The sequence below is a fragment of the Delphinus delphis genome, chromosome 3 (genome assembly GCF_949987515.2).
Source record: "Delphinus delphis chromosome 3, mDelDel1.2, whole genome shotgun sequence".
Lineage (NCBI taxonomy): Eukaryota > Metazoa > Chordata > Mammalia > Artiodactyla > Delphinidae > Delphinus > Delphinus delphis.
The window spans coordinates 64,273,384-64,291,889 of record NC_082685.1 but is presented as its reverse complement, the minus strand read 5'-3'; the positions used below and the strand labels follow the sequence as shown (position 1 = coordinate 64,291,889).

Sequence of the window (18,506 nt, the reverse complement as noted above, 5' to 3'; positions counted from 1 at the left end):
ATACAGTGTCATATATATGTTAGCCACCCCTGTCATCACCCAATAAGCCAATGAACAAAGTGGCCATGATGGCAGGGATGGAGGTTATGCATGGTCTCAGCAAAACAGACTGGAAGTGGAATTGCTGGGTCTTTAGTGTCCAGGGAAGTGGAATTGCTGGGTCTCTTTTCCATCTCAGTGAAACTTCTAGGGTTCCAGTGGTATGAGAGATATGCCTTATAAGGTAAAGGATAAGTTGTTCCATCTGGCCTCTCCTACAACCAAAAAGGAGACAACATGTAGTGGGCCATTTTAGATTTTGGAGTCAACATATTTCCTCATTTGTGTGTACTACTCCAGCCCACCTACTAAGTGACCTAAAAAGTTGCTGGTTTTGAGGGAGTCTCAGAATAAAGAGAAGGCTCTGCAAAAGGTCCAGGCTACTGTGTCACTTGTACCATATAGTCCAGCAGATCCAATGGTGCTTGAAATGTCAGTGGCAGAAAGAGATGCTGTTTGGAGCTTGTAGGTGAATAATCACAGTACAGGCCCTGAGGATTTTGGAGCAAAGCGCTGCCATCCTCTGTGGGTAATTACTCTCTTTTTGAGAAATAGCTTTTGCTCTGCTACTAGGTCTTAGTAGAGATTGAATATTTAACCATGGGCCACGAAGTTACAATGAGAGCTGAGCTACCCATCATGAATTGTGTGTTGTCTGATGCACCAAGCCATAAAGTTGGCTGTGAAGAGCAGCACTCTGTTAGCAAATGGAAACAGTATATATGAGACTGAGCTCAAGCAGGTCCTGAAGGCACAAGTAAGTTATATGAGGAAGTGGCCCAGATGCCCGTGGCCCCTACTCCCGGTACATTATCTTCTCTCTCCCTGCCTGCTTTAATGGCATCATGGGGAGTTCTCTATGGTCAGGTGACTGAGGAAAATAAAGCTAAGGCTTCGTTTACAGATGGTTCTGCAAGATATGCAGACACCATCTGAAAGTGAACAGCTATAGCACCTACAGCTTCTTTCTGGGACATCCCTGAAGGAAACTGGTGAAGGGATGAAGTGAGCAGAACTTCAAGCAGTACATTTGGTTGTTCACTTTGCTGGAAGGAGAAATGGCCAGATGTTTGATTATATACTGATTCATGGGCTGTGACCAATAGTCTGGCTAGATGGTCAGGGACTCAGAAGGCACATGATTTGAAAATTGGTATCAAGAAAATATGGGAAGAGGCATGTGGATAGAACTCTCTGAATGCGCAAAAAACATGATGATATATGTGTCCCACATGAACACTCACCAAAGGGTTATCTAAGCAGAGGAAAATTTTCATAATCAAGTGGATAAGATGACCTGTTATGTGGATACCCATTAGCTTCTTTCCCCAGCCACCCCTGTCATCACCCAATAAGCCAATGAACAAAGTGGCCATAGTGGCAGGGATGGAGGTTATACATGGTCTCAGCAAAACAGACTTCCACTCACCAAAGTCAACCTGGCTACAGCCACTGCTGAGTACCCAATCTGTCAGCAGCAGAGACCAACACCTAGTTGGTCTCTGATATGGCACCATTCCCTGGAGAGGTCAGCCAGCTGCCTGGTGGCAAGAGGTTGATTACATTGGTCCACTTCCATCATGATCAGGGCAGCATTTTATTCTTACTGGAATAGTAAGAATAAATTACTCTGGATATGGATTTGCCTTCCCTGCACATAATGCTTCTGCTAAAAATCACCAACCAAAGATTTATGGAATGCCCTATCCACCATCATGGTATCCCACAACACTGTTTCTGATTACAGAACTCACTTCACAGCAAAAGTAGTTTGGCAATAGACCCAAGTTCATGGAATTCACTGGTCTTACCATGTTCCCCACCATTCTGAAGCAGCTAGCCTGACAGAATGGTGGAAAGGCCTTTGGAATACTCAGTTATAGCACCAACTAGGTGGCAATACCTTGCAGGGCTGAGGCAAGGTTCTGCAGAAGGTTGTGTATGCTCTGAATCAGCATCCAATACATGGTACTGTTTCTCCCATGGCCAGGATTCACAGGCCCAGGAGTCAAGCGGTAGAAATGGAAGTGAGACTATTCAATACTACCCCTGGTGACCCACTGCAAAATTTTTGCCTCCTTTTGCCATGACTTTATGCTCTGCAGGTCTAGAGGTCTTAGTTCCAAAGGGAGTAATGCAGGAGTCACAACAATGATTCCACTGAACTAGAAATTAAGACAGCCACCTGGCCACTTTGAGCTTCTCATGCCTCTGAGTCAACAGGCAAAGAAGGAACTTACTGTGCTGGCTGGGGTGATTGATCCTGACTACCAACGGGAAACTGGACTACTACTCCATGATGGAGGTAAGGAAGAGTATGTCTGGAATACAGGAGATCATTTAGAGCATCTCTTCTACCATGCCCCATGATTAAGGTCAATGGAAAACTACAATAACCCAATCTAAGCAGGACTACTAACAGCACGGGCCCTTCAGAAATGAGGGTTGTGTCACCTGACCAGTTAAAGAACCACAACCAGCTGAGATGCTTACTGAGGGGAGAGGGAATATGAAATGGGTAGTGGAGGAAGGTAGTTATAAATACCCGTTATGACCACATGACTAGTCAAGCAAATATCTTTGTTTTCTTCTCTCTCTCATGCCCATGTCATATAACATAAGTTGTATTAATATCAGTTAACTTTATATCATAGTATTTAAGTTATATGATATCAAGCAGAAGAACAAACATCACCCATCCTCTTCTGGGGAAGGAGTTAGTACATTTTCAGTTTTATTTACAGCAGTTGTATTATGTTAGGCAGAAGTATGACTTTGTTATTGTCTTTATTTGGAGATTAAATATGGTTTAAGGAGATGTGTATGAATGCATAGTTGACATGGAGTGGACTGTGATGGTTAGTTGTATGCGTCAACTTGGCTAGGCAACATTACCCAATTAAATTAAATACTAATCTTGGTGTTGCTGTGAAGGTATTTTGTAGGTTCAGCTAACATACGTAATAACTAACTTTAAGTAAAGGAAATTATCCTTGATAATGTAGGTAGGCCTCATCCAATCAACTGAAAGACCTTAAGAGCAAAACTGAGGTTCCTCTGAAGAAGAAAAATTCCTCCTGAGGACTGACCGTATCATTAGCTCCTGCCCAAGAGTTTCCAGCCTGCCCTAGAGTTTTCAGCCAGACCCTCCAATTGCATATGTCAATTCTCTGAAATAAATCTCTTTGTATACGTATACATAGATTGTGGCTATATATGTCCTACTAGCTCTGTTTCTTTGGTAGAATCCTGACTGATATGGCATCTACTATTCCCTACCACTATGCTAAAAAAGCTATCAGAGATAGACATAGAAAGAAGTCTAGTATGTGGTTTCTGTCCTTGAAAAATTCATAACCTAAAGAATATGAAAAGTCAGCATTGTAAATTATGTCAGGTAGTAGTATATTATTCAGTGTCAAATGAGTGTCATCGAATTAAGTAGTCAAGGAACTTAGAGGAAAATAAAAAGATCTCTGTGGACTTCAGGAGTGCTCAGGGCACATTCTGTGGAGGAAATGGGGACAAGGATCAAGTTATACATAACCTATTAAGTTTCAATTGCTTCACTGCCTGCTTACCTTTCGAAGGTGCCCAAGCTCCATCGAGTAATTAGACATTCTGCCTGATATGCAGTGAGAGAAGTACAGAAAAACCTAAACTTGGCGTTTAGAAGCCTTTAAAGATTGAATTCCTCTCCACCACTCAGAAGCAGTGTGATCTTAGACAAATTTCATACTATAATACTTTAAGCATCAGATTCTTAATATATTAAATGAGGACAGAGTATACATCCTGTCATCATAAAGTAATAGTGAGAAATAAAGAAGTTATAATAAGGTGCCTTTCACAGAGGAAGTGCTCAACCAATGTTAAGTGAATGCAAAAATATCTCCATATCTTTAAAAATGAAATACCTACTAAATATGAAACCCAACAACACTAAATTTCAGATAGTTATAAGAGGAAGTATCCTAGATAAACACACTTTAAATCAATGGCATAAGCTAATTTTTCAAGAGATGAAGTATCTGACTTTCAAAAAACTATTTTGCTCAGGTTCTGAAACCTGACCAAGTTTTTAATAATTTTACCATTTCCACTTTATGCCAGAACTCTCAGAATACAATCTATAATTGAACTTCCTGTATACATAAGGAATTTACAATTTAAAAATGTTTGGTATCTTCCAAAAAGTAGGTTCTGCATTCATACTACAGTACCTTCAGGAGTATCTTTAGGAAGAGAATACTTCTTCTTCCTTACAATAACAGCTTTACTTTCCACTTGTCTAGTTCCTGGTGATGCTTTAATAATACAACATATTTCTGATGTATTTGAAGGAAACTGCAAAAGAAAAAAGCAGATATTGCATATTTTTTCCAGGTACTATATCTATAGATTGTTTTATTTTATTTCAAAGGCAAATAGTCTCAATATCCATATATTTCATAGATATTAACAATAGAAAGCATCTATGAAATGCTTATTTCACTCCAGACACTAGGTAATTGGTTTTAAAACATTTGCTTATTTAATATTCCCAAGAACCAGCAAAGCAGATTATATTACTCCCATTTGTAAAACAAGGAAACTTATGTTCAGAGAGGTTAGATAACTTATTTAAAAACAGAGAGAAAGTAATGAGTTGAGATTCAAGCACTCCAAAGTGGGAGAGAAAGTTTACAGGATTTACTGAGTTAAAACATAAATATAAATTTAAGTCAGAGCCAAACACTAGATTTCCTTGATTTCCCAACTCAGTTAATTTTTTTTGAAATTTTATGAGGAATATTTATTTCTTCTATAATTGATAGATTAAATTAAATCACCTTTTTATACCACTTTACATCCCTTCCCCCATAGCACTAACGTTTAGTCTTTCTACTGGTTACCTTTATAACTTTTTTCTACATTGAAGTATAGCTGATTTACAATATCGTGTTACTTTCAGGTATACAGTGCAGTGATGATTCAGTTATATATATATATTTTTTTTCAGATTCTTTTCCCTTATAGGTTATTATAAAACACTGAGTATAGTTCCCTGTACTATTCAGTAGGTCCTTGTTGGTTATCTATTTTATATATAGTAGTGTGTATATATTAATCCCAACCTCCTAATTTATCCCTCCCCCCACCCCCCCCCTTACCCTTTAGTAACCATAAGTTTGTTTTCTAGGCCTGTGAGTCTCTTTCTGTTTTGTAAATAAGTTCATTTATTCAGTTTTATATATATATATATATATATATATATATATTTTTTTTTTTTTTCAGATTCTTTTCCCTTATAGGTTATTATAAAACACTGAGTATAGTTCCCTGTACTACTCAGTAGGTCCTTGCTGGTTATCTATTTTATATATAGTAGTGTGTATATATTAATCCCAACCTCCTAATTTATCCCTCCCCCCACCCCCCCTTACCCTTTAGTAACCATAAGTTTGTTTTCTAGGCCTGTGAGTCTCTTTCTGTTTTGTAAATAAGTTCATTTATATTGGTTTTTTTTTAGATTCCACACAGAAGCGATATCATATGATATTTGTCTTTGTCTGGCTTACTTTACTTAGTATGATGATCAGATCCATCCATATTGTTGCAAATGGTATTATTTCATTCTTTTTTTATGGCTGAGTAATATTCCATTGTATAAATATACCACATCTTCTTTATTCATCTGTCGATGGACATTTAAGTTGCTTCCATGTCTTGGCTACTGTAAATAGTGCTGCAATGAGCACTGGGGTGCGTGTACCTTTTCAAATTATAGTTTTCTCTAGATATATGCCCAGGAGTGGAATTGTAGGATCATATGGTAGCTCTATTTTTAGTTTTTAAAGGAAACTCCATAATGTTCTCCATAGCAGCGGTACCAATTTACATTCCCACCAACAGTGTAGGAGGGTTCCACTGTAGTTTAGATTTGCATTTCTCTAATTAGCAATGTTGAGCATCTTCATGTGGTTTTTGGCCATCTGTATATCTTCTCTGGAAAAATGTTTATTTAGGTCTTCTACCCATTTTTTCATTGGGTTGTTTGGTTTTTTGATACTAAGCTGCATGTGCTGTTTGTATATTTTGGCGATTAATCCCTTGTCAGTTGCATTGTTTGCAAATACTTTCTCCCATTCTGTAGGGTGTCTCTTCATTTTGTTTATGGTTTCCTTTGCTGTGCAAAAGCTTTTAAGTTTAATTAGATACCATTTGTTTATTTTTGTTCTTATTTCCATTACTCTAGGAGACGGATCCAAAAAGATATTACTGCGACTATGTCAAAAAGTATCCTGCTTATGTTTTACTCTAGGAATTTTATACTATCTGGTCTTACATTTAGGTCTTTAATCCATTTTGAGTCTATTTTTGTGCATGGTGTTAGAGAATGTTCTAATTTCATTCTTTTACATGTAGCTGTCCAGTTTTCCCAGCACCACTGATAACACTTCTGAGCACCAACAAGGTCACAAGACCCAGCCTAGCCAATCAATGTATTCCATGCCACTAGACACAGGGACTGGCTCAGAACAGGACACCGTAAATGGGCCAACAGGAAGAAAGGAATGCTGAACCTGAGATTGTGACAAAAAACCAGAATCGTTAAAGGGGACCAAAATGGTCCCAGATTGATACTCAACCCTAGCTACACTTGTAGTAGAAACAGACACAAATCTTAGGAGGATGAGATCTCCAATTTAGGTCCATAGGATTCTCATCAAATAAGAGCAACAAAATAAATGATCAGGGTCAAGGTCAGTGTCAGAGTTGTTCTTCAAGATTCAGCTCAGAATAGTTTTAAGCAGAAATGATGGACAAAATACATTTCACATCCTCATATAATTTCACTATAATAACAAGAAAGTAAGTACCAAAGGGGCTGTAAAAAACGCTATTGGTAATTTGATAGGGATTGTCAGTTAATTTAGACAATATCCCGTCAAGCAGACCGTCTCTAGAATAAAGAAATACCGTATCTTTCAAACATGACATATCTTGTCTCTTAGAACTCAGAAGTAGAGATACATATTTATGAAGGGCTCCTCCTATTTTAAATAAAGATTATACAGAAACCTCTTCAAATGTAAAATTCATATCACCCTCTGAAGTGGACATCTGCAATTTTCCTGCCCAGAATTCATTTTCCATCCTTCTGATACTGAACAGTACCAGAGTTTTCTTGGGAGAATCTACTCATTCGCCCTTTGGCTGGTTGGAAAACCACTGGGAGAGACAGAAAGGTTGATGAAACCTGGACTTCACTCATGAGGAGTGCACAGGTACTGGCTTGCCCCCAGGCAGGTAAGACAGAGGTCTGCCCCAGCAGCTGCTGGGTTTCCAGCAGCCACCTCACAGCACTCCCCAACCTGAGTGAAGTGAACACCCCAGCACAGCTCACTCTATGCCACCGCGTGGCACTGAATCTAGGGCAGCAGCTCAGGGGAAAAGACTTGACCTTGGGATGCAGAGGTGACCCGGTTCTGGGGCACAGCCAAGGTAGAGCAGCAGTGCTGACTGCTGGTGTTTACTCAAGCAGCACCCCAGAAACAGCCCAGACTTCTGACAACAGCACAGCCACTGGGTTTCCCCGCGACCACCTCGCTATGTACCCCAGCCCAAGCTGAGTGTGGCTCACTCCATGCCACACCACAGGTCTATATCTGGAGCAGCCACGACCTGGGAAAAAATGTGACGAACACAGGCAGAGCATTGGACTTCTGTAGGTACACAAGCCCTCCTTTGGGGCAAAGGTCCTGGTGCAGGGAGAAGGAAAAACAATTAAAAACAGAGCCAGCATGAGCCCAACCCTCAGGGCTTCTACTCCAGCAGCTTGGGATCACAACCCGCTGTGACTGGGTTGTGACAGCCATGCAGCAGAGAGGAAGTCCTGCCTCACAGCCTGTGCAAGTTCTAGCCCCTCCATCTCCAGCCCCACCTCCTCCAAGGTGATAGCTGCCAGCAACACTGAAGAAAGGCATGACTGGTGTCCACATCAAATCCATCCCTCCCACCAAAGGCACTGAGCACATACAGTCTACAGAGAAAAACTCCCATGTAAGAACACCTCTTCAAGACCATAACAGGTAACTGTTTGATTTAAATTCAAAGAGGCAGAGAAAGTTAAGCAAAACAAAAAGGCAGAGAAACTGCCCTCAATTGAAAGAGCAAGGGAAAAAAACCCTGAAAAACAAACAAATAAAAATAAGCAATTTACCAGATAAAGAATTCAAATCATTGGTAATAAAAATGTTAACTGAACTAGGAAAAATAATTGATCTAAACACTGATCATTTTAACAAGGAAAGAGAAAATATAAAAAAGACCTCATCAGAAATGAAAAATTCAACAGTTGAAATTAAAAAACACACTAGAAGGAATGAATAGCAGACTAAGTGATACAGAAGAATGCATAAGTGACCTAGAAGATAAAATAATGTAAATCATCCAATCAGAACAGCAGAAAGAAACACAAATTTTAAAAAAAAAGCAACCTATGAGATCTTTAGGATAATATTAAGTGTGACAACATTCACATTATAGGGTTTCCAGAAGGAGAAGAGAGAGAAAAGGGGATTGAAAATGTATTTGAAGAAATTAGGCTGAAAACTTCGCAAATCGAGAAAAGGAAACATATATCCAGGTACAGGAAGCACAGAGGGTCCAAACAAGATGAACCCAAACAGACCCATAGCAGGACACATCATACTTAAAATGGCAAAAGTTAAAGATAAAGAGAGAATTCCAAAGGCAGCAAGAGAAAAACAAAGAGTCATATACAGGGGAATCCCCTTTTTGCTATCCTCTGATTTTTCTGCAGAAACTTTGCAGGCCAGAAGGGAGCAGCATTATATTTTCAAAGTCCTAAAAGGGAAAAACCTACAACCAAGGGTACTCTATGCAGTATTATCATTTAGAATAGAAGGAGAGATAAAGAGCTTCTCAAACAAGGAAAAACTATAAGAATTCATCAATATTAAACCTACTCTAAAAGAAATGTTGAAAGGTCTCTAAATGGAAAAGAAGTAAGAATCTAGAGGAAAGAGAAAATTCCACTAGGAAAGGCAGGTATATAGTAAGGATTGAAGATTACTTAAATAAACCACTGTGCAGATTAAAAGACAAAATATTGTAAGAGCAACTACAACTACAATTACCAGCAAAAGGATAAGCATGAAGATGTAAAATATGACATCAAAAACACAAAATGTTGGGGAGGGGAGTAAAAAATGGAGATCTTTTAGAATGTGTTTGAACTTAAATGAATACAAGTTTAAAACAAGTAGATATAATCCTGGGTCAATATTATTTCTATGGTAACCACAAATCAGAAAGCTACAGTAGATAAAGAGAAATCAAAAAGAAATGTACCCAAGTACACTACTAAAGAAAATCATCAAACCACAATGGTAAAAACAAAAAGAAGAAATCAACAGAGAACAACTACAAAAAACAACTGGAAATAAGTAATAAAATGGCATAAGTACATACCTACAATAATTACTTTATGTGTCAATGGACTAAATGCTCCAGCCAAAAGACATAGCGTGGATGACTGGATTAAAAAAAACTCTTCAATATGCTGCCTATCTGAGGCTCACTTCAGGGCTAAAGACACACACAAAACTCAAAAACTGAAAGTGAGGGGATAGAAAATATATTTCATGTAAACAAAAACAACAAGAATGTGGGGATAGCAATACTCATATCAAACAAAATAGATTTTAAAACAAAGGCTATAACAAAGATGAAGATTAATTATCATTCACAATGATAAAGGAATCAATACAAGAAGAGGGTATTATACTTATTAACATATATGCACCCATACAGGAGCAACTACATACATAGAGCAAATACTAACAGACATAAAGAGAGAAATCAGCAATAATACAATAATAGTAGGGTACATTAACACCCCACTGGCATCAATGGACAGATCATCCAGACAGAAAATCAATAAAGAAACAGTGGTCCTAAATAACCCAATGGACTGGTTGTACTTAATACATATCTATAGGACGCTAAATCCAAAAACAGCAGAATACACATTCTTTTCAAGTGCACATAGAAAGTGCTCCAGGGTAAATCACATACTGGGCCACAAAACAAGCCTCAACAAATGTAAGGGGATAGGAATTATTATCATGCATTTTTTTTCCAACCACAATGGTATGTAAATACAAATCAACTACAGAAGGAAAAATGGGAAAAGAACAAACGTGTGGAGACTAAACAACATGATACTAAAAAACCAATGGGTCTATGATGAAATCGAAGAGTAAACCAAAAAATACATCAAGACAAATGAAATGGAAAAAAAAGTTCCCAAAATCTATGAGATGCAGCAAAAACATTTCTAAGAGGGAAGTTTATAGCAATACAGCCTTCTTCAAGAAACAAGAAAAATCTCAAATAAACAACCTAACATTCCACTTAAAAGAATTAGACAAAGAAGAACAAACAAAGCCCAAAGTCAGCAGAAGGAAGGATAAAGATTAGAGAGGAAATAGGTAAAATAGAGATAAAAACCATAGAAAAGATCAATAAAACCAAGAACTGTTTTTTTAAAAAAGATTTTAAAAATTGATAAACTTTTAGCCAGGTTCATCAAGAAGATAAAAGAGAGGACTCAAAATAATTAATGAATGAAAAAAATAATAATAATTAATGAAAGAGGAGAAATAACAACTGACAACAAAGAAATACCCCCACAAAATCATAAGATAATACTATGAACAGTTAGTATGTCCACAAATTGGACAACCTGGAAGAAACTGACAAATTTATAGAAGCATACAACCTGCCAAGACTGAACCAAAAAGCTACAAATAATTTAAACAGACCAATCACTAGAAGTGAAATAGAATCTGTAATTTAAAAAAAGCTCCCAGCAAACAAAAGTCCAGGACCAGAGAGCTTCAGAAGGGAATTCTACCAAACATATAAAAAAGAATTAATACCTATCCTTCTCAAACTATTCCAAAAATTGAAGAGGAAAGAACACTCTCAATTCATTCTATAAGGCCACCATTGCCCTGATACCAAAAGCAGACAAAGACACTACAAAAAAAAGAAAATTACAGGCCAATATCTTTGATGAATATAGATGCAAAAATCCTCAACAAAATATCAGCAAACCAAATCCAGTAATATATAAAAAGGATCATATACATGATCAAGTTGGATTTATTCTAGGGTCACAAGGACAGTTCAATATTCGTAAATCAATCAGTGTGATACACCCAATAACAAAAGCAAAGATAAAAATCACATGATCATCTCAATAGACACAGAAAAAGCATTTGACAAAATTCAACATCCATTCGTGATAAGAACTCTCATCAAAGTGGGTACAGAGGGAACATATCTCAACTTAATAAAAGCCATTTACAACAAGCCCACAGCTAATATCATACTCAATGGTGAAAAGCTGAAAGTCTTTCCTCTAAAATCAGAAAGAACACAGTGGGCAGAAGATGCCCACTCCCAACAATTCTATTTAACATAGTAATGGAAGGCCTAGCCACAGCAATAAGGTAAGAAAAACAAAGAAAATGTATCCAAATTGGAAGAGAAGAGGTAATACGATACTTTGTATAGAAAATCCTGAAGCCTCTACACCAAAATTATTAGCAATAATAAATGAATTTAGTAAAGTTGCATGACATGAGATTAATATACAGAAATCTGTTGCATTTCTATACACAAAGAAAGTAAAAAATACAAAAACAATCCTGTTTAAACACACAGAGAAGAGAATAAAATAACTAGGAACAAAATTAACCAAGGAGGTGAAAGACCTATACTCTAAAAACTATAAAACATTGATGAAAGAAATTGAAGATGATACAAAGAAATGAAAAGATATCCTGTGCTCTTGGATTGGAAGAATTAATATTTTTAAAATGGCCATACTACCCAAATCAATCTACAGATTTAATGCAATTCCTATCAAAATAAACATGACATTTTTCACATAACTAGAACAAATAGTCCTAAAAGTCATATGGAACAACAAAAAGACCCTGAGTTGCCAAAATAATCTTGGGAAAAAAGAACAAAGCTGGAGGTATAACCCTTCCAGACTTCAGACTATACTACAAAGTTACAGTAATCAAAACAGCAGAGTAGTGGCACAAAAAGAGACACATAGATCAATGGAACAGAATAAAAAGCACAGAAATAAACCTACACAACTATGGTCAATTAATCTATGACAAAGGACACAAGAATATACAGTGGAGAAAAGACAATCTCTTCAACAAGTGGTTCTGGGGGAAAATGAACAGCTACACGTAAAAGAATGAAATTAGAACATTTTCTAACACCGTTTACAAAAATACAAAATTACAAAATGGATTAAAGACCTAAATACAAGAATAGAAACCATAAAACTCCTAGAAGAAAACAAAGGTAGAACACTCTTTTACATAAATAGTGGCAATATTTTTTGAAAATGTCTCCTAAGGCAAAGAAATAGAAGCAAAAACAAACTAATGGGGCCTAAGTAAACTTAAAAGCTTTTGCATAGTAAAGGAAACCATAAACAAAATGAAAATACAACCTACAGAATGGGAGAAAATATTTGCAAATAATATGACCAACAAGGGGTTAATATCCAAAATATATAAACAGCTCATAAAACTCAGTATCAATAAAAACAAACAACCCAATCAAAAAATGTCTAGAAGACTTAAATAGACATTTTTCCAAAGAAGACATACAGATGGCTAACAGGCATATGAAAAGATGCTCATCATCGCTAATTATTAAAGAAATGCAAATTGAAACAACAATAAGATATCACCTCACATCTGTCAGAATGGCTATCATCAAAAAGTCTACAAAAAACAAATGTTGGAGATGATATGGAGAAAAGGGAACCCTTGTGCACTGTTGGTGGGAATGTAGATTGGTGCGGCCATTATGGAAAACAGTATGGAGGTTCCTCAAAAAGAAAAAATTGAACTACCATTTGATCCAGCAATTCCATTCCTGGGTATATGTGCAGAAAAAATGAAAACACTAATTTGAAAAGATACATGCACCACAATGTTCACAGCACCACTATTTACAATACCTACGACATGTAAGCAACCCAAGTATCCGTTGACAGATAAATGGATAAAGAAGATGCAATATATATACACACATACACACACACACACACACACACACACACATATATATATATATAAAATGAACCATTAGCCATAAAAAAGAATGAAATTCTGTCATTTGCAGCAATATGGATGGACCTAGAGAATATTATACTTCATGAAATAAGTCAGACCAAGAAAGACAAATACTTCATGACATCTCTTATATGTGGAATCTAAAAAAATAATAATACAAACGAATATACAAAACAGAAATAGACTCACAGATATAGAAAACAAACTTGTGGTTATCAAAGTGGAGATGGCAGGGGAGAGGGACAAATTAGGGGGACTGGAGTAACATAAAAACTACTATGTATAAAATAGATTAACAACAAGGATACATTGTAGAGCACAGGGATTATAGCCATTATTTTACAATAACTTATAATGGGGGTACAGTCTGCAAAAACACTGAATCACTATCTATACGACTGAAAATAGTATAATATTTTAAATCAACTCTACTTCAATACAAACAATTAATTACTTTTAAAAATTAAAATAAGATAAAATCAGCAAAAGGAAAAGGCACATAGGGTGGAGTCCAGAAGAAAAGGCATACAGAACTGAATTCAGGAGGATACGCTTCCAGTTGTCCACTCCTAGTTGAGGTCACATGGAGAACACTTATTTCTCCCATGTACAAAGTACTGCCAACCAGGGAAGCTCAGTGAGCCTTGGCATCAGGGTTTCTATTTGGAGTCAGTCACATAAGCATGCAGTGCCTGCATGACTGACCTCAGCTACTCAGACCCCAGTCCCCCAGAGGTCAAACTGATACAAGGTGGCCCAAAGCCTCAGGCAACAAAAACAGGTGTTTACCATCACTTGCTAGCATAAATCACTTGCTAGCATAAACTATCTGGCCTGGCTCAGAACATACAAAAACACTGTTATCAGTCAGGATATGCCAGGGGCTCAGAGGTCATCTCCCAGGAGCCTCACCACAGGATAGGCCTGAGGACCTTGGGAAAGTGCAGGCCTTATGATCTAACCCTTTCCTGCATACATATAATATACAAGGAAATGACAATTAGGGTAACAGAAGAGTCCCAACAGCAGTATGTAAGAGAGAAGACAGTGGAATGATAGCATCACAGAGCAGAGAGAAAAATCGCTCTCAACAAAGAAGTATGTACCCAATAGATGCAGAAAAAAATTTTAATAAAAATCACATTCACATCATAGCAAACTAGAAATAAGGGGAAGTTCTCAACCTAGTAAAGGATATTGGTAGTCCTGAGTATTGTTTCTCAAAGACTTTCTATTTTTTGTGGAGAATATACACCTCCTATTCCCCTTCTGATTCAGTAAGGACACATGAGTATTTCTGGCCAATGAGTTTCTGTTGCGGCCTCTCCCGTTGCGAAGCACAGGTTCCAGACGCGCACCCTCAGCGGCCATGGCTCACGGGCCCAGCCGCTCTGCGGCATGTGGGATCTTCCCAGACCAGGGCACGAACCCGTGTCCCCTGCATCAGCAGGCAGACTCTCAACCACTGCGCCACCAGGGAAGCCCTGGCCAATGAGTTTAGAGCAGAAGTAATGAACGTCATTTCCAGGCCAGAATATTTACTTGCCAATGTAAGAAGACATTCCAGAGTTTTCTTTTTTTTTTTTACTGGCATAATTTCTAGCAATATTCAAGATGCAGGCTGCTCTATGAGAAGGGCCCTAAGTCAACCCAATGGACATAAAGCATGATCAAGAAATGAACCTTTATTCATTCAGCTGCTAAAATTCTTTTACTTGCTTCTTACCACAGGTTATCCAGCTTAGTACAAGTTATCTATAAAATAACGTGCACAAGCTTTAAGCTTAACAGGGAAACTTTTTTTTAAACATCTTTATTGGAGTATAATTGCTTTACAGTGCTGTGTTAGTTACTGCTGTATAACAAACTGAATCAGCTATATGCATACATATATCACCATATCCCCTCCCTCTTGTGTCTCCCTCCCACCCTCCTTTTCCCACCCCTCTAGGTAGTTGCAAAGTACCGAGCTGATCTCCCTGTGCCATGCAGCTGCTTCCCACTAGCTATTTTACATTTGGTAGTGTATATATGTCAGTGCTACTCTCTCACTTTCATCCCAGCTTGCCTTATCCCCTCCTGTGTCAAGCCAATTCTCTATGTCTGTGTCTTTATTCCTGTCCTGCCCCTAGGTCCATCAGAACCATTTTTTTTTTTAAGATTCCACATATATGTGTTAGCATATGGTATTTGTTTTTCTATTTCTGACTTACTTCACTCTGTATGACAGAACCTAGGTCCATCTACCTCACTACAAATAACTCAATTTCATTTCTTTTTATGGCTGATTAATATTCCATTGTATATATGTGCCACATCTTCTTTATCCATTCATCTGTCGTTGGACACTTAGGTTGCTTCCATGTCCTGGCTATTGTAAATAGTGCTGCAATGAACATTGTGTCACATGACTCTTTCTGAATCATGGTTTTCTCAGGGTCCATGCCCAGTAGTGGGATTGCTGGGTCATATGGAAGTTCTATTTTTAGTTTTTTAAGGAACCTCCATACTGTTCTCCATAATGGCTGTATCAATTTACATTCCCACCAACAGTGCAGGAGGGTTCCCTTTTCTCCACACCCTCTCCAGCATTTATTGTTTGTAGATATTTTGATGATGGCCATTCTGACTGCTGTGAGGTGATACCTCATGGTAGTTTTGATTTACATTTCTCTAATAATTAGTGATGTTGAGCATCTTTTCATACATTTGTTGGCAATCTGTATATCTGCTTTGGAGAAATGACTATTTAGGTCTTCGGCCCATTTTTGGATTGGGTTGTTTGTTTTTTTGATATTGAGCTCCATGAGCTGACTGTATATTTTGGAGATTAATCCTTTGTCAGTTGCTTTGCTTGCAAATATTTTCTCCCATTCTGAGGGTTCCCTTTTCATCTTGTTAATGGTTTCCTTTACTGTGCAAAAGCATTTAAGTTTCAGTAGGTCCCATTTGTTTATTTTTCTTTTTATTTCCATTTCTCCAGGAGGTGGATCAAAAAGGATCTTGCTGTGATTTATGTCATAGAGTGTTCTACCTATGTTTTCCTCTAAGAGTTTGACAGTGTCTTGCCTTACATTTACATCTTGAATCCATTTGGAGTTTATTTTTGTGTATGGTGTTAGGAAGTGTCCTAATTTCATTCTTTTACATGTAGCTGTCCAGTTTTCTCAGCACCACTTATTGCAAAGGCTGTCTTTCTCCACTGTATACTCTTCCTCCTTTATCAAAGATAAGGTGATAATACATGCATGGGTTTATCTCTGGACTTTCTATCCTGTTCCATTGCTCTATATTTCTGTTTTTGTGCCAGTACCATACTGTCTTGATTACTGTAGCTTTGTAGTATAGTCTGAAGTCTGGGAGCCTGATTCCTCCAGCTCTGTTTTTCTTTCTCAAGATTGTTTTGGCTATTCGGGGTCTTTTCTGTTTCCATACAAATTGTGCATTTTTTTGTTCTAGTTCTGTGAAAAATGCCATTGGTAGTTTGATAGGGATTGCACTGAATCTGTAGACTGCTTTGGGTAGTATAGGCATTTTCACAATGTTGATTCTTCCAATCCAAGAACATGGTATATCTCTCCATCTGTTTGTATCATCTTTAATTTCTTTCATCAGTGTCTTATAGTTTTTTGCATATAGGTCTTTTTTCTCCTTAGGTAGGTTTATTCCCAGATATTTTATTCTTTTTGTTGCAATGGTAAATGGGAGTGTTTCCATAATTTCTCTTTCAGATATTTGATCATTAGTGTATAGGAATGCCAGAGATTTCTGTGAATTAATTGTGTATCCTGCAACTTTATCAAATTCATTGATTAGCTCTAGTAGTTTTCTGGTAGCCTTTTTAGGATTCTCTATGTATAGTATCATGTTATCTGCAAACTGTGACAGTTTTACTTCTTCTTTTCCAGTTCGGATTCCTTTTATTTCTTTTTCTTCTCTTATTGCTGTGGGTAAAACTTACAAAACTCTGTTGAATAACAGTGGTGAGAGTGGGCAACCTTGTCTTGTTCCTGATCTTTGAGGAAATGGTTTCAGTTTTTCACCACTGAGAACAATGTCGACTGTGCGCTTGTCATATATGGCCTTTATTATGTTGAGATAGGTTCCCCCATGCCTACTTTCTGGAGAGTTTTTATCATAAATTGACGTTGAATTTTGTCAAAAGCTTTTTCTACATCTATTGAGATGATCATATGGTTTTTATCCTTCTGTGTGTTAATATAGTGTATCACAATGATTGATTTGCATATATTGAAGAATCTTTGCATTCCTGGGATAAACCCCACTTGATCATGGTGTATGATCCTTTTAATGTGCTGTTGGATTCTGTTTGCTAGTATTTTGTTGAGGATTTTTGCATCTATGTTCATCAGTGATACTGGCCTGTAGTTTTCTTTCTTTGTAGCATCTTTGTCTGGTTTTGGTATCAGGATGATGGTGGTCTCGTAGAATGAGTTTGGGAGTGTTCCTCCCTCTGCTATATTTTGGAAGAGTTTAAGAAGGTTAGGTGTTAGGTCTTCTGTAAATGTTTGATAGAATTTGTCTGTGAAGCTATCTGGTCCTGGCTTTTGTTTGTTGGAATGTTTTTAATCACAGTTTCAATTTCAGCGCTTGTGATTGGTCTGCTTATATTTTCTATTTCCTCCTGGTCCTGTCTTGGAAGGTTGTGCTTTTCTGAGAATTTGTCCATTTCTTCCAGGTTTTCCATTTTATTGGCATATAGATGCTTGTAGTAATCTCTCCTGAGCCTTTGTATTTCTGCAGTGTCAGTTGTTACTTCTCCTTTTTCATTTCTAATTCTGTTGGTTTGAGTCTTCTCCTTTTTTTTTTTTTTTTGGTGAGTCTGGCTAATGGTTTATCAATTGTGTTTATCTTCTCCAAGAACCAGCTTTTAGTTTTATTGATCTTTGCTACTGTTACCTTCATTTCTTTTTCATTTATTTCTGATCTGATCGTTATGATTTCTTTCCTTCTGCTAACGTTGGGGTTTTTTTTGTTCTTCTTTCTCTAACTGATTTAGGTGTAAGGTTAGGTTGTTTGGGGCTCTTTTGGTTTTTGAGGTAGGACTGTATTGCTATAAACTTTCCTCTTAGAATTGCTTTTGCTGCATCCCATAGGTTTGGGTCATCGTGTTTTCATTGTCATTTGTTTCTAGGTATTTTTTGATTTCTCCTTTGATTTCTTCAGTGTTCTCTTCTTACTTAGTAGTGTATTGTTTAGCTTCTGGGTGTTTGTATTTCTTACAGATTTTTTCCTATAATAGATATGTAGTCTCATAGC

At 37.3% G+C, this 18,506-nt stretch overlaps 1 protein-coding gene across 1 annotated transcript in view; it reads right to left on the bottom strand.

Moving 5' to 3' along the window:
* MEIKIN (meiotic kinetochore factor) overlaps positions 1-18,506 on the bottom strand; it is a 132,805-nt gene that overhangs the window by 5,683 nt on the left and 108,616 nt on the right. The window contains exon 12 of the mRNA XM_060006949.1: positions 4,263-4,386. Coding sequence (XP_059862932.1) covers positions 4,263-4,386 — 124 coding nt within the window. The remainder of the gene's footprint in view (positions 1-4,262; positions 4,387-18,506) is intronic.